The 25,909-nt window shown below is 42.4% G+C and overlaps 1 protein-coding gene across 2 annotated transcripts in view; it reads right to left on the reverse strand.

Annotated features, from left to right (window-relative positions):
- The window catches only part of LOC129702601 (ribose-phosphate pyrophosphokinase 2-like), a 43,117-nt gene that overhangs the window by 13,253 nt on the left and 3,955 nt on the right, over positions 1 to 25,909 (reverse strand). For both annotated transcript variants that reach the window (XM_055644401.1, XM_055644400.1), the window contains exons 2-3: positions 11,648 to 11,831; positions 671 to 769 (exon numbers count right to left, since the gene is read on the reverse strand). In XM_055644401.1, the coding sequence (XP_055500376.1) occupies positions 671 to 769; positions 11,648 to 11,831 (283 nt within the window). The remainder of the gene's footprint in view (positions 1 to 670; positions 770 to 11,647; positions 11,832 to 25,909) is intronic.

The following is a 25,909-nucleotide window of genomic DNA, read 5'->3' on the forward strand; positions in this document are numbered from 1 at the left end:
AAGCCACGCAGGTCACGGGGAGAACGTACAAACTCCGTACAGACAGCACCCGTAGTCGGGATCGGACCAGAGCCTCTGGTGCTGCATTCGCTGTAAGGCAGCAACTCTACCGCTGCACCACCCTAGTTCATAAGATCATAAGTGATAGGAGCAGAATTAGGTCGAGTCTACCCTGCCATTCTGACTATTCTATCTCTCCCTCTCAACACAATTCTTCTGCCTTCTCCCCATAACCCCAGACACCCATAACCCATACTAATCAAGTTTCTTCCTGATTCTATACCCAAATAAATCTCCAGCACGCTGATTCCAGCAAACACTCGAGCCATCATTTGCACAAATATGAACCGAATGGATTAATCTGCTGGTACAGCAGCATGTCAAAATGCAAAGATATCAGTTTAATTGATACCGGATATTAAACTGAGCATTCCTTTATGATTATTGAATATACTGTTTTTTCCCTCTTTAGATTGGGAAGAATTGCATGAGATGAACAGTTCCTGTAGCGTTCTATTGACCTTGTATACAATAAAATAAAAAAATAATGAACATGGTTTTATATTGAATGCTATAAAACATTTAATGAAACTCCTCATACAATGAAACCCATCTTATGATAATAGAAATTTGATACCATTGTTTGACCAATATCATGTGATACACTCACCTGTATTTGGGAAGCGTGCAAGTCCATGGTGATAATATGATCTGCTCCAGCAACTGATAGCATGTTGGCCACGAGCTTAGCAGAAATAGGGGCTCGACTCTAAAATAAGACAGATTTGAATAAGATCTCCAGCATAAACATTTGATTTCCAGAAAGTGTCTGACATCCTACAATAATTGATTTGCTATGGAAGAATCAGGTTGGTGTGACATTGCGTAGACATGGGACAGGACGATGCAAATGATAGACACAAAATGCTGCAGTAACTCAGCGGGACACGCAGCATCTCCAGAGACCTTCTTCTGACCACCGTCTGAATGGTCTCGATCCCAAAAGTCGCCCATTCCTCTCCAGAGATGCTGCCTGTCCCGTTGAGTTACACCAGCATTTTGTGCCTATCTTCGGTTTAAAGCAGTATCTGCACTTCCTTTCTACCACAGTATGACGCAAAAATCGGCCTTTCAGCCCACCATATCTGTGCCAACCATAATAATAATAATAATAATAATAATAATATTATTTATAGAGCACTTTAAAAACAAACATAGCTGCAACAAAGTGCTGTACATCACTAATAATTGACAAAAAAGTTAATACACACCAAAAATAACAATCAAAAGAAATAGTAGGAAAAGACATGTAAAATAAAGAAACATCAAAAACACCACAAACAGAAGCAAAGCCTCAGGCATGGTCAAAAGCCAGGGAGTACAAATGTGTTTTAACACTGGATTTGAAGATGGACAGTGAGGGGGCCTGTCTGATGTGCAACGGCAGGGTGTTCCAGAGCGCCGGAGCAGCAACAGAGAAGTCTCTATCCCCTCTGAGCCTCCGACTAGACCTCGGTACCTCCAGGAGCAGCTGACCAGCTGACCTGAGGGACTGGGCAGGAGCGTATGGGTGGAGCAGCTCAGAGAGGTAAGGCGGGGCGAGCCCATTCAGAGATTTAAAAACAAATAACAGTATCTTAAAATGAACTCGAAAGTGCACCAGGAGCCAGTGTAGGGAGGCCAGAATTGGCGATATGTGCTCCCTCTTTCGAGTCCCTGTTAAAAGGCGAGCAGCAGCATTCTGAACCAACTGGAGACGAGCCAGTGAAGAACGAGCAACACCAAAATAGAGCGCGTTACAGTAATCCAGCCTAGATGTAATAAAGGCACGGATTACTGTCTCAAAATGCTGCCGCTCGAGAATGGGCTTCACCTTCGCCAGCTTCCTTAGGTGAAAGAAGCTGGACTTAACCACCGCGCATATTTGGCGATCTAATTTAAAGTCACTGTCCATCCTAAAACCCAGGTTCACAACTGTTGGCTTCACGTACCGTGACAATGGACCTAAATCAACAAATGGAGGTTCACGGCAGCCATTGGGATCAAATAAAATCACCTCTGTCTTCTTTTCATTAAATCCAAGAAAGTTTAAGGCCAACCAGGACTTAATGTCATCAAGACAAGACAGAAGCGATTTTACAGAAAAGGCATCTTCCCCCCTCAGCGGCAAATAAAGCTGGGTATCATCTGCATAACAGTGGAAAGAGATGCCATGCTTTCTAAGGATGGAACCCAGAGGAAGTATGTACAGCGAGAAAACCATGATGCCAATCTAATCCCATCAGCTTGCACATTGCATCAGTCTACTCCTTCCCTGTCTGTCTAAATGCCTCCTGAACAGTCAAATGTGTCATTGATAGCCCTACACCGAGTACATGGTTATTATGACTTTTCACAGAAAATAAGTTGTGAAAAACACTGCCATTTTCAACAGCTTATATTAGCATTATTTATTTACAGCAGATATATATAACGATCTTTCAAATCTTTTTAGCTTAGTTTAGAGACACAGCGTAGAAACAGGCCCTTCGGCCCACCGAGTCCGCACCGACCAGCGATCCCCTCGTATTAACGCTATCCTTCACATACATTTACATTTATTTACCAAGCCAAATAACCTACGCCTTTGGAGTGTGGGAGGAAACTGAAGATCTTGGAGAAAACGCACACGGTCACAGGGAGAATGTGAGAGCACCCGTAGTCGGGATCAAACCCGGGTCTCCAGCACTGTAAGGCAGCAACTCTACCGCTGCACCGATTCTGTAGTTATACACTTTTGTGACTTTAGTGACCTCGGCTTCATCAGCAAGACTTTATGCCCACTGGTCCTGAAGACAAAGCTTGAAGAGTTTTTATCTCAGATTAAGAGATCGTGCACCTTGTGATTCATGTTTATAAGGAACCAACATTATTAATGGACCAAATTAAACAGCACAGATCTATCTGTGCACAATAGAAATCCTAACGACAAGAATTTGTTAAAATTTAATGTAGTGTACGATTGGTGACATTGTTGCAGAATTGTTAAAGTATTAAAGGTAGACAAAAATGCTGGAGAAACTCAATGGGTGAGGCAGCATCTCTGGAGCGAAGGAATAGGTGACGTTCCGGGTCGAGACCCTTCTTCAGACTGATGTGCGGGGGGGGGGGGGGGAAGAAGGTAAAGTATTAAAATCAGTCATTCTTCAAATGACGATAAATGAAAATATTTTCATATCCTATCAGTGAATTAAGTTCTTTTGCAAGAGGAAATCCGCTGTGCAGAGTTGACATTTGATTTTTACTCCTTGCGATGGCAATCAAACAAATTTTGTTTTTGCCACAACTTTTGATATTCTTGTGTTATCAACAAGCATTAGACACAGTTAATATATTAACGTCATGGAACTTTCCTTCATAGAATATAGGTGTTTATCACACGTTCTCAATTGTCCTCAAGAGTTTTCAATGTCACTGCTGGTACATACAAAATTCAAAAGATTTCATGTCAGCAGTAATGAAGAAATGCAAATATATTTTCAACCTGGGGGTCAACCTGCAAATGAGGAAGTTCCAATACAGCTGCTGTTTATATCCTTCTAAGAAGTAGAGGTCACGGATTTGGGAATCGCTGCTTTTCTTTGAAGATAAACATTGCCGCCACCAGTGTCCCCAGCGCTGTGTATAAACAAATGTACCCATTGGGGGATGGAATATGAATTAAGCAGACTGCTTCGTCCCTAGTGGTATCAGGCTTTGTGTATAGACTTAGCTTGCATCACTAAGGTAGGTGAACACTATTCCACCATGCCAATCATTTATGCCATGCACATGTATAAAATCACGAGAGGAAGTGTACGAAATCATGAGAGGAATAGATCGGGTAGACGCACAGAGTCTCTTGCCCAGAGTCGGTGAATCGAGGACCAGAGTAGGTTGTTGAGGCAGGGGCTATCCGGACATTTAGGAAAGAATAGATGAATCGAGGACCAGAGGACATAGGTTTAAGGTGAAGGGGAGAAGATTTAACAGGAATCTGAAGGGTAACTTTTTCACATGAAGGGTGGTGGGTGAATGGAACAAGGTGCCAGAGGAGGTAGTTGAGGTGATAGCTGGGACTATCCCAACGTTTAAGAAACAGTTAGACAGAGACATGGATAGGACAAGTTTGGAGGGATATGGAATAAACACAGGCAGATGGGACTAGTGTAGCTGGGACATTTTGGCCGGTATAGTCGAGTTGGGCCGAAGGGCCTGTTTCCATACTATAACACTTAGTGGAAAAGGTATTGGGAGCCAGAATGTGTGGCTGATTAGATACGGATGCAAGATCCTTACAATGAGCACCCTTCCTGAATCGCACCCCAGAATGCTGACAGTTGGGCAGTTCAACAAATTCAAAGACAATTATATTGAAGTGACTGATATTGTTAAGGTAAATTATCTGGCACTTGCAAGGTGAAGAAATGTTTATCACTGTTCATCAATCCAAGCCTGAATGTTGTCCACAATTTGTTGCATGGCAACACGAGTCATTCCAAAAATAAGATTATTAAAATTATACACTCAAATGTATTGCATGCTTGAACAATACGTGCTAAGCACGCGTAATGCAGGCAAACAGGTAAAGCTGTGCTGTAATACTTCAAGGTCAACAACACATCTAATGGACATCTCAAAACTACTTCATGTAACTCTAACTTAGTTATTGTTTCCATTGCAACCCTCACTGAGAGCAATGTGCATACTGCAAAATTGACAATACCAATAAATGACACATTTGTAACAGGCATGAATTAAGATATTTTAAGATTGGATGGCACAGTGGCGCAGCAGTAGAGTTGCCGCCTCACAATGCTTACAGTGCCAAAGACCCAGGTTTCATCCTGACTACTGGTGCTATCTGCCCTGAGTTTGTCTGCTTGCCCTATGACCATGTGGGTTTTCTCTGAGATCTTCGGTCTCCTCCAAAGATGTACACTTTGTAGGTTAATTGGATTTAAATGTAAATTGTCCCAATGTGTGTGTAGGATAGTGTTAATGTGCTGGGATCGCTGGTCGACGAGGACTCAGTGGGCCTTTTTCCGTGCTGTATCACCAAACTAAACAAACAAAATTCAAAACTACCCACTTAATATTTCAGAAATCCCACACTTTTAAACTCAATACCTCAAACTATTTCAATCCAATCAAGCTTGAAGTAAAATATTAAATGAAACAAGATTGGTTTTGATGGTTTATCAAAGGAAGCCAGACCCATCGCAACCGGAACTTGATTAAATTTGAGGCACTCGAAAATAATTCACTTATACAGCATCTTTAACACAGCAAAATGATTTAAGACTCCTCGCAGCACGGACAAATGTTACATGTAAAAGTCACAAGGTTAGGAAACTAATCATAAGCTTAGTCAGATGTGGCTTCAGGACACATTCTTGAGGAAAGAGGAGTTTAGCAAATTCCAACTTTAGGACAATGATGGGGTTAATAATCACAAATAATATCACGGCGATGGAAATTGAAGGTGCAGATACATCAAGGAATTTACAGGATTGACAAGAGGCAGAGGACCATGAAATTTGAAAATAAAATGAGGATGATGAAATACTGCTGAACTGATTCCCAACTATGGTATAACTGATAACAGAGCAGAACTGCTTCTGCCATCAGCTGAACTGGCATAACATTGACCGGTATTTACCAATGTATGTTTCCAAGGGTAATAAAACTTCGCTACCCACAATCATTGATATATAGTCAAAACTGTTAAAAAAAAATACGTTGGCCACTTAAATAATAATTGAGATTCGTGGGATTCCATGTTTGTTAACCATTAAAAGGCAGAGCATGACAGCCGACAAGAAGAAAATTGTTCTACTTTCTCAAAAATACTTTATGTAGAGGCCTGCACTAATACTGCAAAATAATTACCAAGAGTGCAGCTCTAGGATCAATATGTTGCACATGAGATAGTTTACAGATATTGCTAGTACCAAAAATTGTTAACTTAATACATGATACCACTTTCACTTGCCACATTTTAACTCGTGTAAAATTGAGTCAGAAAACCTCCCCGCCCCACACTTTGTAGAAAATTACCACAATAGAATCAGCTCCTGATTTTTCATTTAATCCATTGAACAAAGCAGCAGGGAGATAGTTCTTTTAAAATACTTTTTTTTTGTTTTTAAATCAGTGTCATAATATGGGCCACATGGGGAATGTACTGGCTATTAAAGATGGAGATAGCACTGTGAACCAGGGTAATAAGAGATTAATGTTGAACAACACTGGAGCAATTCAGAAACATTTGGGGTGGAAGAACTTGATTACAAACATAATGTTGTTGTGGGGAAAGATTAGATAGAATAAATATGCTGCTTTCAAACCATAAATAACCAACGCAGTCAATCTATTTATAGCCACAGAAAGCTAGATGACCGAAAACGGCTTTAGTTGTATATTCAAAAGTCCAGTCAATCCTGACTAGCCAACTAGCAAGCAACATACGTAATCGTGGCACATACGTAAAAGTGGTCTTAAAAGCAGGTCTCATGAAGCTAATGGTAGCAAGCAAAGGTCTCTTTGCAAATGACAATGTTAAAGTAAGTCAACTATAACTGGATGCTGGCAACACTCAGTGGGTCAGATACCATTTGTGGAGAGAGAAAGTTAACGATGCAGACCAATGACCTGTGGGACTCAAACATTGGAAAGCAAATTTTAAGTTGTAGGAGATGGGGTGGAGAGAGAACAGAGAGAGAGCACGGGCAAAGTCTGTGATAGAGTGGAGACCAAGACTTAATGACAGCTGTGGTCGTGGTGCTGCAGTCACAGAGAGGGTTAAAGCGGCTGTTAGGTGTCAATGAGGCATCTGGAGGAAACAACAACAGAAGATGAATGCGAATGGAGTTGAGAGAAAATAAATCCTAGAACAGATGCAAAATATTGAGGATGCTGAAAATTAGATTTAAAAAAAAACAAAGCTGGAAATACTCTTTCTACAATAGATTGCAGAGTTCTACTTGTGAGGAGAAGCCATCAGGGGGATGCTCTTCTTCGGAACTGCAGCTCTGCAAGTTAATATATGTTTGATTTCTAACTTTCACTGTTCTGGTGGAATATCATTGACCCAAAATAATTCTCCCCCCTCCCACACATTTTGTCCTTATTTTAACGCAACTCTGCTTTGTATTATGTGTTTCCATTCATGATATTCAAGCCCTCATGTGGTTAACCAAATGCAGTTCCAACTAGTCCTGTCCCATTCAGAGATCTATGTACCAATGGAGCCATCTTGATATAGTGCACATTTTAATAGAACTATTTCACATAGCCTGTTTTGCCTCTGACATTCTTTTTATTAAAATAGAATTGTCAGATTGGCCAGGCACGTGACATATTACAAAACTTAAAACAATTATCATCAGGAACGAATGACAAGCCAAACGTCACATTCTTTGGAGCAAATGTTGACAAAAGGTAAGATGGAATGGAGAATGAGAATAAAGTCCATGCATTAGGAGCCCTGAATAAAAGGCAGATTGCACTCACCACCTCTCAAACTTCATTGGGACCACCTCCCCTAAATGTGAATCAGTCTCAATCCCTTCAAAATTCTCCAAGAGTATGAACTCATTTCTTATCACTGGAACTGCAGATACTGGTCGCCACCAAAGATAGACACAAAATGCTGGAGTAACTCAGGGGGACAGGCAACATCTCTGGAGGGAAGGGAGAATGGGTGACGTTTCAGCCTGAGAGTCAGCTGTGAGGGAGACTAGAGATATGGAAGGGTAAGGTGTGAAACGGCAGATCAAAGCAGACGTTGCTCAAGGAATTGTAGAATGGTTCATTGTTGGCAGAAGAGAAGGTGATAGCAAACGTGGCTGTGGCAGGGAGCCTGTGTTAAAACGTGGTCATAGGGCTGGTGAACAGGAGGAATCACATTGGGGGGAAATGGCAAGATAGGGTAGCAGAAATAGCAGAACCCTCACAGAGGAGGGGAACTTCTTCAAAGCGGGCTAACCTTGAGGCAAATTCACAGTTCGGGCAGACAAAATGTGTCGAAAGGAACTGCAGATGCCGGTTTACACCAAAGATAGACACAAAATGCTGGAGTAACTCAGCGAGACAGGCAATCTATCTTCCTTATCAGTGGGATCGGTACTTAAGTGGCCAGATCGCCCGAATGATCAAGAGAATGAGGATTAAAGTTTAAGATGTCAATTTCTATCCAGGTATTTATTGAACAAATTCGCTCAAGATTTGTGTAGTCGTGGTAGCGAAGGAAAAGACAAATGAGATGTTTAAAAATGAGTAGACACCAATTTCCCTTGAAGTTCAATCTGACCCAACCAGCCAAGGAGGTCCTTCCATTTACTTATACTCAGAATTAGGCCCACCACCCTTGAACAATGGCTTAATTAAGCCAAATACTGTGAAGCATATAATGTGAAGCAATCAGTCCAACTTCAGTCTCTCAATTGTGTACACTTTTCAGCTCCAAAGCAAACAACTCCAGTCTAGCTGCTCTTTCCTCATAGCTAAAATTAACAAGTCGTGTTTTACACTTGCAAATCCCTTTTGCACCCTAGTGCCACTAACTTCCCATAATGTCAGCAGAACTCTATACAGTACTCAATACTATTCAAATAGTGTAGGCGTGACTTCTGAATTCATTTATTCTGTGTTTCGGTGAATAAATACAAGTGTGTTGTATGATTTAACTTGCAATCCAAGGTCAGTATAATTTAGCACTCACTTCCAAAGAGCGGGTTGATAGTCTGTTACAATTGCCCACATTTATCCAATGAGAACATTGCAACTTGTGAAAAGCCCAACTTTAGTTTACAAAATTCGAATGGCCCTGTCCCACTTGGCGATTTTTTAGGCAACTGCCGGCGACTGTCATAGTCATAGCAGGTCGCCTAAAAACCGACCACAACCTACGTCATCCTGGCAACAACCTACGACAGCACCTACGTCAGGAAAAGTCAGCTACCGCGCGCCAAACCCACTGTCGCCGAAAAATGTTGAAAATTTAGCGGCGATCAGAAAGACACTACGACTTTTTGCGCAACTGAGGAGACCACCCTGCAACCACCGGCAAACATGTGGTGACAAACTAGTCGCCTGTAGTTGCCTAAAAAATCGCTTAAGTGGGACAGACCCACAAGCCAAACCATCTAAGCATTAGCACTTTCCTGACCAAAAACTGAATGGGAATACATTGTGCAGGGGCAAGATTCATTTTGCAGGCACAAACACAGTCTAAGCATGGTTTTAATAGACTTCTAGACCAAGTGCAGACCTGTTTCCCCAACATGCGTTTGCGGGGGGGGGGGGGGGGGGGGTGCAGCGTCACACTAACCACCTGGGTCTATTGGGTCTGTTCCTCCAAAGCACGGTTGCGGGGTGGGAATCTGGCTGGGGCTGGTGCAAAGGCATATGTAAATGGATCCATCCCGATTGGACATATGTGAGCATTGGGCATTGTGACATCACACGATGGAAACTAATCAAAAAGCAGACAGGCAGACGGACGGACGGATGGACGCCGGTAGGCACACAGTTTTAATATATAACTAGACCAAGTGCAGACCCGTTGGGTCTGTTTCCCCAATGGCGTTTGCGGGTGGGGGGGGGGGGGGGGGGACTGCAGCATCAGGGGAGGAGGGAGGGAGGAGGGAGGGAGGGGGAGAGGGGGTGGGGGGAGAGGGGGGGAAAGAGTAGGGAGGGAGAGTGGAGGGGGAAGGGGGGAGAGGTGGAAGAGTGGAGAGGGAGGGATAGGGATAGGGAGAGTGGTGGAAGAGGGACAGGGGGGAAGGGGGGTGGGGAAGAGGGAAGGGGGTGGGGTAGAGAGAGTGAAGGGGGGGGGGGGGGGAGAGAGGGATGGGTGGGAGAGGGAGAGGGGTGAGGAGAGGGCAACATAAGATTCTATAAGATCACCCCTCAATTTTCTAAATTCTAGCGAGTACAAACCGAGTCTATCCAGTCTTTCTTTAGATGAAAGTCCTGACATCCCAGGAATCAGTCTGGTGAACCTCCTCTGTACTCCCTCTATGGCAAGAATGTCTTTGGGCATTGGGCATTGTGACATCACACGATGTAACGTTCACCAGGAGCTGGGCTGGTGCAAAGGCATATGTAAATAGATCCATTCCGATTGGAGATCTGCGAGCATTGGGCATTGTGACATCACACGATGGAAACGAATCAAAAGGCAGAAAGGCAGCCGGATGGACAGACGGCGGCAGCCACAGAGTTTTAATATATAACTAAACCAAGGGCAGACCCGTTGGGTCTGTTTCCCCAACACAGCCGTTCCCTAGGGAGACGTGGTCCTCCAACTCAAGCGGCTCAGGAATCAGCAGTGCGGCTGGTTTTAAATGGCATCTGAGGCAAGATGCAGGCGCCAGCAGCCGTTATGGTCGCTGGCCAGCAGGAGGCGACAAAATGAGTGAGTGGGAGGGGGGGGGGGGGGAGAGAAGGATTTGATGAAAAATGTGTACATAAACATAACAAAATCTAATGAGGAGTGGATAGTTGGAATGAAAAGTGAAATCTCTACCGAAATGGCTGCTTCTATGGGTGAGAAGCCAGTTTATTTTTGAAATATTGGGGGGGGGGGTAGAAGGATTTGATTAAAAACGTGTACTTAAACACGACAAAATGTATTGAGGAGTGGATATTTAGAAAGAAAAGTGAAATCTCTACCGAAATGGAAAAGATCTCGGCGATTGTGCGTCTGGATTCTGCGAGCATTGGGCATCTGCGAGCATTGGGCATTGTGACATCACACGATGGAACGAATCAAAAGGCAGAAAGGCAGTTGGACGGACGCCAGGCGGCAGCCACACAGTTTTAATATATAGTAGATAGATAAAAGAAAATATCCTACATTTCCAACTATTTCATTTTATTGCGATGAAATCCTCACTGGTTAATCATTGACCACATAATGAGATTACAAATTAACCTGGTTGAAATAAGTTGCTATAAAACACACTTCATTCTAAACTTTCAAAGGCAGTTAGAGAGGTATATAAGATCATGAGACGAAGTCGGGGTAAATGCAGTGTTTTACCCAGAGTAAGGGAATCAAGAACCAGAGGATGTAAGCTTAAGGTTGGGGGGGAAAGATTTAATGGGAACTTGAGGGGCAACTTTTTTTGTTTTAATGACACAGAGGGGTAGGTATATGGAACTAGCTGCTGGAGGAAGTAGTTACAGCAGGTAGTATCAAGTGTTTAAAAAACATTTGGACAGATACATGAATAAGAAAGATTTAGAGGGATATGAGCCAAATACAAGCAGGTGTGACTCGTGTAGACGAGGCACGTTGGTCAGTGAGGGCTGGTTGAGCCAAAGGGTCTGTTTCTATGCTGTGTGGCTCTGAGTTCCCATAAGAGTCAATCGCAATTAATTACAGAATGAAGGGATCTTCTGATTTAAAAGCAGACGTACAACAACATTGCAAGATTAAAAATGTAATATTGTTTATAAAAATTAAAGATCTCTCCCATATTTAGTTGCATTTCAATGCTTACAAATACTTTCATTTATATATAACAAACCTACATTGATATCACATTGTTTTATTGCTCCACAGTTACCAGTCCCCAATGCCCCAACATGCCCCAGACAGCCAGACACTCAGTGGTACCTTGTCTTTCTTGTCTTGTCTCGCATAAGGAAAGCAAGGAATAACTGCAGTGACTCGAGATGACGATGCAAACTTGCAGGCATTTATCATTATTAATAGTTCCATTAAATTATCGTTGATTTCCCCGCAGCCACTTTGGATGATGTACACATCTTCACCTCGCACACTCTCCCCAATTTCCACACTGCAAAACAAAAGACATGCTATCATTGTTGAAATGCTCTGTATAAATAGGTTTAAACAAAAAAAACAAAAATCAACTCACGGTCATAGCAGGTACCCTGTCAGCAGCTACCTTGCAGAGTACTGATGTATTACAGCAATCTTTTTACTTCAGATCCCCACAAATACAATGTTTAAGAAGGAACTGCAGATGCTGGAAAATCGAATGTGGACACAAATGCTGGGGAAACTCAGCGGGTGCGGCAGCATCTATGGAGCGAAGGATATAGGCAACTTTTCGGGTCGAGACCCTTCTTCCCTCTCCCCTGACCAGTCTGAAGAAGGGTCTCGACCCGAAACGTTGCCTATTTCCTTTGCTCCAATAGATGCTGCCTCACCCGCTAAGTTTCCCCAGCATTTTTGTCTGCCTGTGCGGAGTTTATACGTTCGCCCTGTGACCATGTGGGTCTTCACGGGGCGCTCCGCTTTCCTCTCACATCTAATTAGTTTCTGTAAACTGCCCATTGGTGTGTAGGAAGCAAAAGTGGGATAACCTAAAACCAATGTAGATGCGATTGATGGTCGGCATGGACTCGGTGGGCTGTGGGGTCCGTTTCCATACTGCATCACTAAAAACTAAAACCTCCATCTGTCATTTCTCCGCCCATTTCTGCAGTTGAACTATATCCCGCTGTATCTTCCAACATCCTGCCTCTGTCTGCAACTCATCCTATTTTGATGTTGTCAGCAAACATGCTCACCAACCGATCTATATTTATGGCCAGGTTATATATCACAAAGAGCAGAGGTCCCAGCACAGATCTCTGCGGAACTCCAATGATTACAGGCCTCCAGCCAGAATATCTAAAAACCATTACAGCCCTATGCAAGAGCATTACTAAAATCTATGTATACAACCACAGCTCTACCATCATCAATCTCCTTTGTCACCTCCTCAAAAATAACTCAAGTTAGTAAGGCTGCATAGTCTGCAGAAGGGCCACGACCCGAAACGTCACCCCTTCCTTCTCTCCAGAGATGCTGAGTTACTCCAGCATTTTGTGTCTATCTTCACACTAAACCAGCATCTGCAATTCCTTCCTACACATAACTCGGTGCTGGTTATCTGCATTAGTCTTCAAAATGGAAATAAAACTTATCTCGAAGAATTTTCTCCAACAGTTTCCCTACCACTAACACAAGGATAACTGACCTGCAATTCCCTTAATCCACAAAGGAATAATATTGGGCACACTCCAGTCCTCCAGGACATCACCTATGGCTGGAGAACAAACAAAGATCCTTGTCAAGGCCCCCACAATCTCCTCTTGTGTCTCCCTCAATAAACTGAGATAGATCCCATCAGGCCCTGGGGACGTATCCACCTTAATGGTCTTCAGGAGTGTCATCACCATCTCCTCCTTGATCTCAAACTACCCCAGCAGATTTGCATTCCCCATGTCTATCTAGCATATCTCTATTCTCCACACTGATCTCGCTGGTCACCAAGTCCTTTGCCTTGGTGAATACAGATGCCAGGTACTTATTTAGTGTCTCACTTGCTGCCTCTGACCAAGCATAAATTCCCTCCCTTATCCTCAAGCTGTCCTCCTTCTCCCTGGTCACCCTCTTATTTATAACGTACATAAATAAAAAGCCTTGGGAATTTCCTTAATCCAACTGACCAATAACATTTCATGGCCCCTTTTGGTCCTTGTATTCACCCGCTTAAGTTCTTTCCTACTCACTTTAAATTCTTCGTGAGCGGCATTTGATGCCACCTTCTTCAACCGGACATGACCCTCGGACTATCCTTGGTCGAACTTTACTGGCTTTATCTTGCACCAAACGTTATTTCCTTATCATGTATCTATACACGGTAAATGGATCGATTGTAATCATGTATTGCCTTTCCACTGACTGGTTAGCCCGCAACAAAAGCTTTTCACTGTTCCTCGGTACATGTGACAATAAACGATATTCATTTTCTTCCTGACCATGTTTACAACCTCCTTGGTCATCCGCCCTTCCCTTAAGGGCCTGTCCCACGAGCATGCGACTCCATGCGGCAAGAGCGACCTAATGTGGTCGCTTGAGCCGTACGACCTTGCAGGGCCTGTCCCACTTCGATCGCCGGAGCCGTATGGAGATGTGCGGAGCTGGTCCGACATCACGCGGGGCTACCGCCTGCCGGCCGGCAGCCACATTAAGGCCGTGCGCACCGCCTCGACGGGCATACGAAGCATCTTGACGGCGTACGTCACGCACAAACTTCCCGCGGACTTCGCTCAAACTTCACGTCACTCACTCGACCTCCGCGTGGCCCCCGCTTATGGTTTGGTCGTGCTCGCCGCATGCAGTCTCATGCTGTGGGACCGGCCCTGTACGGAGATCACTCGACCTCTGCGCGGCCCCCGCTTCTGGTTTGGTCGCTCTTGCCGCATGCCGTCACATGCTCGTGGGACAGGCCCTTTCCCTTGTCATTCTGATCCCACCTCCTTACTGGAATATGCCAATCCTGCACTTTGGTCAGCTGGTGTTTAATCAACTCCCACTTGTCATCTGTGAACTTACCCAATAACATCTGTTCCCAATCAACCCTACACAACTTATGTCTGCTTTTTTTTAATTTTGTTTATTGAATTAGGATATGTCTTACATTAATCGAGCATTTATGTACATATAGCAGATATTTATCCCATCTGTCTTTAGAAATTGTTATAGATAGTTCTTGTTCCCACTCTCTACTAATTGCATCTGACGATGGTATCTCTATATTTAGAAAGATATTACACAAGTATGATACTAAGTTATTTAATTCTGCCTTTCTGTTCATGCCTTCATCTAATAGATCTGATGTCAGTTTGATATTCTTGTGTATGTTTTTTCAAGTAACCTCGAATTTGAAGGTATGTAAAATATTGATTACTTTTCAAATTGTATTTAAGTTGTAATTTTTGGAATGATAAAAGGTTTCCCATTTCATACATATCTCCAAACGTTTTAATTCCTATTCTTTCCCAGTGAGTAAACGTTTTGTCGATAATAGATGGTTTAAACCACGGATTATTAGCTATAGGAGAGAGAAGCGATAGATTTCTTAATTTAAGAGTACATTTTATTTGTCTCCAAATTCGTATTGTGCTATGGATAATCGGATTTTTCTTGTATATTGTATTATTCAATTTTATTGGGGAGAGAAGGATCACTCCAATGTTAAAAGGAGAACAATGCTCTCTCTCCATTACTATCCAGTCTACCTGTTGGGCTGAGTTGTCCAACCAGTAAATTAATTACATTTTTGATATTCACTGCCCAGTAATAGTACAAAAAATTGGGGAATGTCGGTCCACCAAATGCTTTGGGTTTACATAAGTGTCGCATTTGGATTTTATGGGATTTATAGTCCAAAATAAAATTTGTGATGTTGGAATCAAGTTTTTGGAAAAAAAATGTAGGTAGGTATATTGGTATTGATTGAAATAAGTACAACATTTGTGGGGGGAAAAATCATTTTTATGACATTTATTCTGCCTATTAAAGACATCGGAAGTGTTTTCCAAAATTTAGTCAAAGCATGTAATTTGGTTAGTAAGGGCAGATAGTTTGCATTAAATAAAGAGTCGTATTTTCTGGTAATTTGAATACCCAGATATTTAAATTTTTCTGTACCAATTCTAAAAGGGAATTTTAAAAGGTGTGTCAGCTCATGAGGTTTTATCGTCATGATTTTGCTTTTGTTCCAGTTATTCTATATCCTGAGAAGGAACCGAATTCCTCCATTAAATTTAATATGTTTGGTATGCTAATTTGCGATTTTGTAATGTATAATAGTACGTCATCTGCATATAGTGATATTTTATTATTAGAGTGTTTAATATTATAACTGTGGATATTCGGATGGATTCTTATACTTTCCGCTAGGGCAAATAGCAGGAGTGATAATGCACAACCCTGTCTATTGCCCCTGGATAGTTGAAATTTCGGAGACAGTATGTTATTGGTTAATATTCAATCAGTAGGCTTGTCATATAATCATTTTACCCATGAGATAAAATTCTCTCCCATTTGAAATGTTTGCAATACTTTAAAGAGGTATTCCCATTCTACTTGGTCGAATGTTTTTTCTGCATCTAATGAAATAATTGATAAATCTTCCTCTTCAATTTTCTGTGAATGCATTGTTTAGACGTCTCAGATTATTGAATGAGTGTCTCTTTCTGCTGACATTGCAATCTGCCTTGACTCAATTAAATTTCCTTCCCCAATATCCAGATCTACCCCTATTCAAAACAATCTTAAAACCTCTCGAGTTGTGATGTCTACTTATGGAGTTGTGTTCAATAAGGGAGTAGAATAGGGAACTGAGCGTGGATCTCAGAGGTAGCCTTCCTGATGGTCAGCGAGAAGGTGGTGTAGCCAATCCATACTAATTGAAGTCTGCCGATGAGGAAGCCGAGGTCCCGGTTGCATTACAAGTAGAGCCCCCAGTTCTCAGAGTTTGACAATGAGCTTGGACGGTGTTGAATGTCAAGTTGCAGTCAATGAACAATAGTCTGATGTACATGCTCCAGTTGTCCAAGTGGCCTAGCACAGAGTGGAGATGCAGCGAGAGGCAGTAGGAAACTGAAATGCATCCAGATCATTACAGAGGCAGGAGATGATTTGCATCCCAACCAACCTTGAGGCACTTCCTCAGAATGGACACAAATGCGAGTAGTCGTTAAGGCACGTCACTTTGCTCTATTTGGGCACCTTTATTGTGGTTGAAGATGTCTGTGAAAATCCCAGCCAGTTGGTCTGTGCAGGTTTAATACCGGATGCTTTCCTAGGGTTCACCCTCGAGAAGGATCTTCTGACATCAGTCTGAGATCAGAGTGCCATAGGGGCCGTGGGGGCCCATTAAGGTTCTTCATTGTTAAGAGTGAAGTGGTCCTTTCACTTACCAACCATAAGTTCATAAATGAAAGGAGTAGAATTAGGCCATTCGGCCCATCACCCAAGTCTACCCTGCCATTCAATCATGGCTGATCTATTTCTCCCTCCTAACCCCATTCTCCTGCCTTCTCCCCATAACCTCTGACACCTGTACTAATCAAGAATCTATCTCTGCCTTAAATATATCTGCTGACTTTGCCTCCATCGCCTTCTGTGGCAATGAATTCCACAGATTCACCACCCTCTGACTAAATAATTTCCTTCTCGTCTCCTTCCTAAAAGAACATCCTTTAATTCTGAGGCTGTGACCTCTAGTCCGAGACTCTCCCACTAGTGGAAACATCCTCTTCTCATTGTCATAGCATTAGGGTTTCACAGCAGGCAAGAGCGGCAAAATTATTAATTAAGATTAGTTTCTATAAATTTGGGAGATGCACTTTAATTATATGAGGGGTAACTATGTTCAGTACACGTTTAATGCAGTCCCAGCAAGCATTTTCCATAAAGACCATTATTCTTCTGACGATTAACTCACATTGCATTTTTATCAGGTAATTACATGAAGCAATGATCATTAACCTTGATCACAATCAACAACCAAAACAATTTAAATGGTGGGCTTCAATATTAATGCACAACTTATAGACCATAAACAGTTTCTTAATCAAACACTGATCAAATTAAGTAGTTTCAATATAGAACACTACAGCACAGGACAGGTTCTTCAACCCACAATATCGGTACTGACCATGATGCCAATTTAAACTGCACATAGTCTATATCTCTGCATTTGCTGCTTCTCACAAATTACTATCGTGTTCTGTTTCCTCCACTTCCCCTGGCAGCTACTATTATTATTATTTTTTTAAATTTACCCCGTAAATCTCCTTTACACTTTCCCCATCACTTTAAATGTATGCCCTCTAGTATTTGACATTTCCACCCTGGGGAAAAAAAATTCTGTATTTATGCGTCTTAATTTTATATAACTCTTTCAGGTTGCACCTTAGCTTTCAACACCCCAGAGAAAATAAGCCAAGTTTGTCCAATGCCTCCTTACAGCTTATACTCCAACCCAAGGAGCATCCAGGTGAACCTCTTTAGCATCGTGTCTCGAGCCTCCACATCCTTCCAGCAATGGGGCAACAAGAACAGGACACAATACTCCAAATATAGCCTAGACGTTTTATAAGCTGCAACGTGACTTTCCGACTTTTATACTAAATGCCCCGACTGACGAAGGTATGTGTGTGGTAATAGCCCTGTCCCACGGTACGAGTTCATTCCAAGAGCTCTCCCGAGTTTAAAAAAAATCAAACTCGTGGTAAGATTGAACGTAGCGGGTACGTCGGAGCTCGGGGACGTCTCTTAGCGCTAACGGCAGGTATTCGGGAAGACTCACTAACGGCAGGTAAGCACGGGAAGACTCGTGCAGATTTTTCAACATGATGAAAAATGTCCACGAGATCCCAGGGTAGCGACGAGCGGGCATTACTGCAAGTCTCCGAGTTCGAATCAGGGCAAACTCGGGAGAACTTGAATTGAACTTGTTCCGTGGGACAGGGCTTTGGCTTTCTTTATCAGTCTATACACTTGTATAATCAATTTCAGGGAGCCAAGGACTTGAACTACAATAATCCGTCTATAGACCAATTCTTTAGACCAATAAGAGCTCGACATCGATGTGGAGTCCTGGGAGAGCCTTGCAGCTGACCGCACAAGGTGGAAAGGCACCCTGAAGCAACATCCCAAAACGGGGGAAGAGAAACTGTTGAACGCAGCAGCAGACAAGCGGACACGCAGAAAGGAGCGCAGCAACTTCAACAAACCCGAGACTGTCACATGCCATGTGGCCAAAAAATCTTGGCAGTGACGGTGGCACAGCAGTAGAGTTGCTGCCTTACAGCGCTTGCAGCATCGGAGACCCGGGTTCGATCCTGATTACGGGTGCTGTCTGTAGAGAGTTTGTACATTCTCCCCGTGACATGCGTGGGTTTTCTCCGAGATCTTCGGTTTCCTCCCACATTCTTAAGACGTACAGATTTGTAGATTAATTGGCTTAGTAAATTTAAAAATTGTCCCTAGTGGATGTCGGATAGTGTTAATGTGCGGGGATTACTGGTCGCTGTGGATCCGGTGGGCCAAAGGGCCTATTTCCGTGCTGTATCTCTAAACTAAACTAAAAGGCTGTTTAAGAAGGAACAGCAGATGCTGGAAAATCGAAGGTAGACAAAAGTGCTGGAGAAACTCAGCGGGTGCAGCAGCATCTACGGAGCGAAGGAAATAGGCAACGTTTCGGGCCGAAAAGTTGCCTATTTCCTTCGCTCCATAGATGCTGCTGCACCCGCTGAGTTTCTCCAGCACTTTTGTCTACCTAAACTAACAGGTTAACCATCAGTGTCAAGACTGAAATCTAACATACTACTGTATGCTTGAGACAATGGACATCTATCTACACTGGTTCCTTCAAAGCAGAAGTAGATAACCAATTTCAAGTTCCTGAAACTAACACCATGATAGTAGGAGATTCATGAGGATCACTTCAAACATGTTCGCAAAGGCCTCTGTGAAAACTACAATATTGTTTTTAACCAGTGGGAATCTCAAGAATCTGTGAATTACACCGTTAACCTTCAGACTTTGTCAGGCTAAAAGTTTAGTTTAGTTTATTGAGGAAGAACTGGGGAGGAAATTGCCCCAGCTGCTATCAGGCATCTGAATCATCCTACCACAACCAGAGAGCAGTGCTGAACTACTATCTACCTCAATGGCGACCCTCGGACTATCTTTAATCCGATTTTGCTGGCTTTATCTTGCACTAAAGTTATTCCCTTATCATTGTAAATGTATCGATTGTAATCATGTATTGTCTTTCTGGTGAATGGTCATCACACAACAAAAGCTTTTCACTGTACCTCGGTACACGTGACAATAAACTAAACTACACTAAGCATGTTGCCTGACATAGTCTGAAGGTTAGTGGTTTCATCTCAGATGCTCGAGACTCCCATTGTTTGAAAACAAGATTTGCAGTTTTTCCGCAGAGGCCTTTGACAACATGTTTAAAGTGATCCTCCTGAATCACGTGCCATGACGTTGTTAGTTTGTGGAAGAAAGAGTACGCCTCCCCCAATTTTAGCCAACGAGTTACTTCATGGCACATCAACTCCCTCATCCAGAGGGGCCTGCAGGTCCCATTCAGCCCTCGTCAACCATCTCAGAACTTGTGGAAGTCATCCTCCTTCTCTGAAAGTTTGTCAAGATACTTCTCTGACAGAGTATCTTAAGCTGAAAATACCATGAGAATATGGACGTTATAACAGCAAAATAGCTCTTTCCATAAAATTCAGTAGTATTTAAACATACCTTCAGCACTATCTTTTGGCAGCAAAATCCTTCTTGGTTCAAGATCTTGATATACACTCTGTCCCCTGTAGAATTCTCTGCCTCAGAGGGCAGTGGAGGCCAGTTCTCTGGATGCTTTCAAGAGAGAGCTAGATAGGGCTCTTAAAAATAGCAGAGTCAGGGGATATGGGGAGAAGGCAGGAATGGGGTACTGATTGGGAATGATCAGCCATGATCACATTGAATGGCGGTGCTGGCTCGAAGGGCCGAGTGGCCTAGTCCTGCAGCTATTGTCTATTGTCTACTCAAGGGTTCTTGGATGGCAGAAGTACATAAACATACAGCACAGAAACTGACCTTTATGACCCATCTATGCTAACTGTGCAGAGACATAAAATGCTGGAGTAACTCAGCGGGACCGGCAGCGTCTCTGGAGAGAAGGAATGGGTGACGTTTCGGGTCGAGACCCTTCTTCAGACTGTGACTCTCATTTGCCCACAATAGGCCCTTATCCAAAATGTTAAATATTTGCACACTGCCTGTATGTGAACTGACTTAAACCAGGCTCGGACAAAACTCTGATTATTAATAACCCATTATCTGTTATTTGCACATTATGAGTTTATTTATCCATGTGTGTATATATTTATATTATGGTGTATGGACACACTTATCTGTTTTGTAATAAATGCCTACTATGTTCTGTATGCTGAAGTAAAGCTTATACAGGGACAATAAACTCACTTGAACTTGAACTAAAGTTCTGACTTGAGCTGCCTATAAACAATGCATTCGTGAAGACTTTGGTATACTGTCTGTTGAACTGTATCCTAAACAGCTCAACATTTTGTTTCATACAGATACAGACTTTAACAATATGAAATAGAAGTGAAACTTTGAAAACCTCAAGGCAAGTAAAAACAAAGTGGTGTGAGATTAAATGTTTTAGAGGAAAACTATTATAAAAGAGCTATTGGCCAGTATTAGGGGGAAAAAATAGCATTATGAGAAAATTTAATGGCTATATTTCAGAATAATTTAGCTTTTGTATTTTACTTTGGATAGATTTTAAATTATATTAAAAAGGCCTGCAGTTATATTTCAAAATCTCAGCTTGCTGAACACACATTTCTCAGCCGCCACACTACGGATTGTATGGTACTGTAATCACTCTCGTGGAGATGAATGTCATATGTTCAAGATCACAAGAACACTCTCTCTTCGCCCCTCTCCCATCAGGCAAAAGGTATAGAAGTGTGAAAACGCACACCTCCAGATTCAGGGATAGTTTCCGCCCAGCTGTTATCAGGCAAATGCATCATTCTAACCACAACCAGAGAGCAAGTGCTGAAATACTAGCTACCTCTTTGGTGACCCTCGGACTATCCTTGTTTAAGAAGGAACTGCAGATGGTGGAAAAATCGAAGGTAGACAAAAATGCTGGAGAAACTCAGCGGGTGAAGCAGCATTTATGGAGCGAAGGAACAAGTGACGTTTCGGGTTGAGACCCTTCTTCAGACTGATGTGGGGGTAGGGGGGGTGGGAAGGAGAAGGGAAGGGGCAAATTGATCTGGGAGTTATGGAGGGAGCGGTTTCTGCGGAAAGCCGAAAGGGGAGGAGATGGGAAGATGTGGCCAGTGGTGGGATCCTTTTGGAGGTGGTGAAAATGTCAGAGGATTATCTGTTGTATGTGACCCCTGGTAGGACATTGAGGACTTGGTTACGAGTGGGGAGGATGGGGAGTGAGAGCAGAGTTACGGGGTATAGAAGAGATCCTGGTGAGAGCCTCATCTATAGTAGAAGAGGGGAACCCCCGTTCCCTAAAGAATTAGGACATCTCCGATGCCTTGGTTTGGAACACCTCATCCTGGGTGAAGATGCAGCGTGGACGGAGGAATTGGGAGTAGGGGGATAGAGTCCTCATAATGTTTGGGTGTGTCCCCATAATGTTTGGGACACGTGGCTTCACAGGCGTTTGTAATTGCTCAGGTGTGTTCAATTGCCTCCATAAAGCAGGTATAAGAGAGCTCTCAGCACCTAGTCTTTCCTCCATTCTTTCCATCACCTTTGGAAACTTTTATCGCTGTTTATCAACATGAGGACCAAAGTTGCGCCAATGAAAGTTAAAGAAGCCATTGTGAGACTGAGAAACGCAAATAAAACTGTTACAGACAGTTAATCTTAGGCTTACCAAAATCAACTGTTTGGAACATCATTAAGAAGAAAGAGAGCACTGGTGAGCTTACTAATCACAAAGGGACTAGCATGACAAGGAAGACCTCCACAGCTGATGACAGAATAATTCTCTCTATAATACAGAAAAATCCGCAAACACCTGTCCAACAAATCAGAAACACTCTTCAGGAGTCAGGTGTGGATTTGTCAATGGCCACAGTCCGCAGAAGACTTCATGAACAGAAATACAGAGGCTGCACTGCAAGATGCAACCATTGGTTAGCTGCAAAAATAGGATGGCCGGGTTACAGTTTGCCAAGAAGTACTTAAAAGAGCAACCAACCACAGTTCTGGTAAAAAGGTCTTGTGGACAGATGAGACGAAGATTAACATATCAGACTGATGGCAAGAGCAAAGTATGAAGGAGAGAAGGAACTGCCCAAGATCCAAAGTATACCACCTCATCTGTGAAACACGGTAGTGGGGATGTTATGGCTTGGGCATGTATGGTGGTTGAAGGTACTCTCCCACTTATCTTCATTGATTATGCAACTGCTGATGGTAGTAGCATAATAAATTCTGAAGTGTATAGACACATCCTATCTGCTCAAGTTCAAACAAATGCCTCAAAACATTGGCTGGCGGTTCATTCTAAAGCAAGACAATGCTCCCAAACATATTGCTAAAGCAACAAAGGAGTTTTTCAAAGCTAAAATATGGTCAATTCTTGAGTGGCCAAGTCAATCACCTTCTGGTTGACAATTGAACATGCCTTTTATATGCTGAAGAGAAAACTGAAGGGGGCTAGCCCCCAAAACAAGCATAAGCTAAAGATGGCTGCAATACAGGCCTGGCAGAGCATCACCAGAGAAGACGCCCAGCAACTGGTGATGTCCATGAATCACAGACTTCAAGCAGTCATTACATGCAAAGGATGTGGAACAAAATACTAAACATGGCTACTTTCATTTACATGACATTGCTGTGTTCTAAACATTATGGTACATTGTAATGGGGGGGGGGACTATGTATAAACACTGCTGTAATTCTACATGGTGAAACCAAAATGTATAAAAATGGCCTTTATTAACATCAGACAATGTGCACATTAACCACATGTGATTTTTCCTATTACAAATCTCAAACTGTGGAGTACAGAGGCAAATAAATAAATGATGGGTCTTTGTCCCAAACATTATGAAGGGTACTGTACGTCTGTCTGTACATGTGCCGATAATCAATGTAAATTGATCCAAAGATAAGTTGCGGCAGCAGAACTATTACAAAATGGAAATATATAAACATAGTGGTGCGGCGGTGGAGTTGCTGTCCTGCAGCGTAAGAGACCCGGGTTCAATCCTGACTGAGGGTGCTGTCCGTACGGAGTTTGCACGTTCTCCCCGTGATTGCATAGATTTTGTCCGGGTGCTCTTGTTTCCTCCCACCGTCCAAAATGTCTAGGTTTGTACGTTAATTGGCTTCTGTAAATTGTCCCTAGAGGCTAGAAAAGAACTAGTGTACGGGTAACCATGGTTGGCGTGGACTCAGTGGGCCGAAGGGCCTGTTTCTCTCTCTAAACTACAATCAATTTGTTTCTCTATCTAAACTAAAAATATTTGCCCTCGGCAAATAAAAATTTCCATTAAAAAGAAAATAGAGGCTTGTTAAAAATTTACTAAGCACTTTGTCTGAAAATACAGGAGGCTTGAATGTTACACCATGTCATAATTCAAGACAAAATAAAATTCACTCTTATGGACTTCATTTCAACTCTCATTTCTGAATGCATGTACAGATGACACAGCTTTGCAATACAGACAGTTTATTAGGAATGCTGCACCTCCTCACCCTCACCACTAACGCAGGGGTTGCATGCACTGTGGGTTAAAATAAACAGTAAATGTGGTTCAAGGATTTGAATCTGCCTGCACTTGTGCTGTAGTGACATGGGAGGATACAGAAACCGGATTTTAAAATTTGAATATTCTCAAGTTGCAGCAAAAGGTCAAACTTCTGCTTTTGATTTAGAATAAAGTCACTTTCTAAAATGGCTTCCAAACGCACACAATTTCACTGAACTGAAAACACCAGCAGCTTCATCCATGCAAGGTCAAACTATAAATTATTATTTGCTATTTAAGGAATCTGTGGCTTACAACACACTGGCGGATTTTGAGCTGTCTAAAAAAACCACAACTGTTAATCATCACACGCCTTTACAAAAAAAAAAGTACTGACAATGAAAGGAAGAATCACAAATCTCGTGAGTTGCTTTAATCTGTCTTTACTCCAGTGTGAAAAAAAAACCAGTGGCAGAATATTCTTGTGACATTATGGTTGGTTTCCAGTGATTTTCTTAAAGTCTCCCTGTTCGAAAAATAATTATCTGCCCTTAAACATTCCTGTCTCATTGGGGGGGGGGGAGGAAAGTTAATTTGATTTGATTTTGAAGTAATGGAGAATGCTTCGTGTCCACAGTTAGTTCAGTTTAGTTTAGTGTATTGTCCCGTGTACAGAGGTACAGTGAAAAGCTTTTGTTGTGTGATAACCAGTTAGCAGAAAGACAATACATGATTACAGTCGATCCATTTATGGTGTATTGATACATGACAAGGGAATGACGTTTAGTGCAAGGTAAAGCCAGCAAAGTCTGATCAAGGATAGTCTGAGGGTCACCAAAGAGGTAGATAGCAGTTCAGCACTGCTCAATGGTTGTGGTAGGATGGTTCCACCTGATAACAGCTGGGAACAAATTGTCCCTGAATCTGTCCGTGGGCGTTTTCACACTTCTATACCTTGTTGATGGGATAGGGGAGAAGAGGGTGGGACTCGTCCTTGATTATACAGGTACTGCTGGCCTTGCCAAGGCAGCGTGAGGAAACATTGAGTCAATAGAAGGGAGGTTGGATTGTGTGATGGTCTAGGCTGCGTCCACAATTTGCTGCAATTCCTTGTGGTCTTGGATGAAGCTGTTCCCAAACTAGTTGAAATCTTCCATCCCTAAAACAAACTTCTCAGAGATTCAGTTTCATTTTGGTTATTAGTTTACTGTTAAAACTTTCTATTTTAGACACAGTTGGTCATTCTGATAAAAAATATTCTAAGTAAAAACCGTTGTTAATTGCTTCAAACAACTTCCCTTTTCCTCGGGCAAAACTGAACTTGTCGTTCTTCCAAACAATGAAATTTACTACTTCTTAGTAACATTTCTAACATTTCTCACCTAATATTAATTTCATAATATTGTACTGGAAATATTAGAAAGAATTTGCCCAATACTCAAACCAACCCAGTCAATTGGATGCTGACAATCTCACTTTAGCTGAGATGTTGTCTGACCCGCTGAGTTACTCCAGCTTTTTGTGTCTTTTTAAATAATGATGGAATAACCAGACTCGACTGAGTTTTCCTTCTTTTACAACATTATGCTCCAAACAGATTTCATATAATCTCTGCAATAAGGCGTAGAAATACGCCTTTCAGCCTACCATGTCCATGACAATCGGCAAGTACTTATCTAATTTACCAACACTTGGCCCATAGTTTTCTATGCCTTGGTAATCCAAGTGTTAAATGCACCACTGCGCACTCATGCAGAGTGTGCCATATTTCAACAAGCTTCTGGGCAGAAAGGTTATTCCT

This window comes from Leucoraja erinacea, chromosome 13 (genome assembly GCF_028641065.1).
Source record: "Leucoraja erinacea ecotype New England chromosome 13, Leri_hhj_1, whole genome shotgun sequence".
Classification (NCBI taxonomy): Eukaryota; Metazoa; Chordata; class Chondrichthyes; order Rajiformes; family Rajidae; genus Leucoraja; species Leucoraja erinaceus.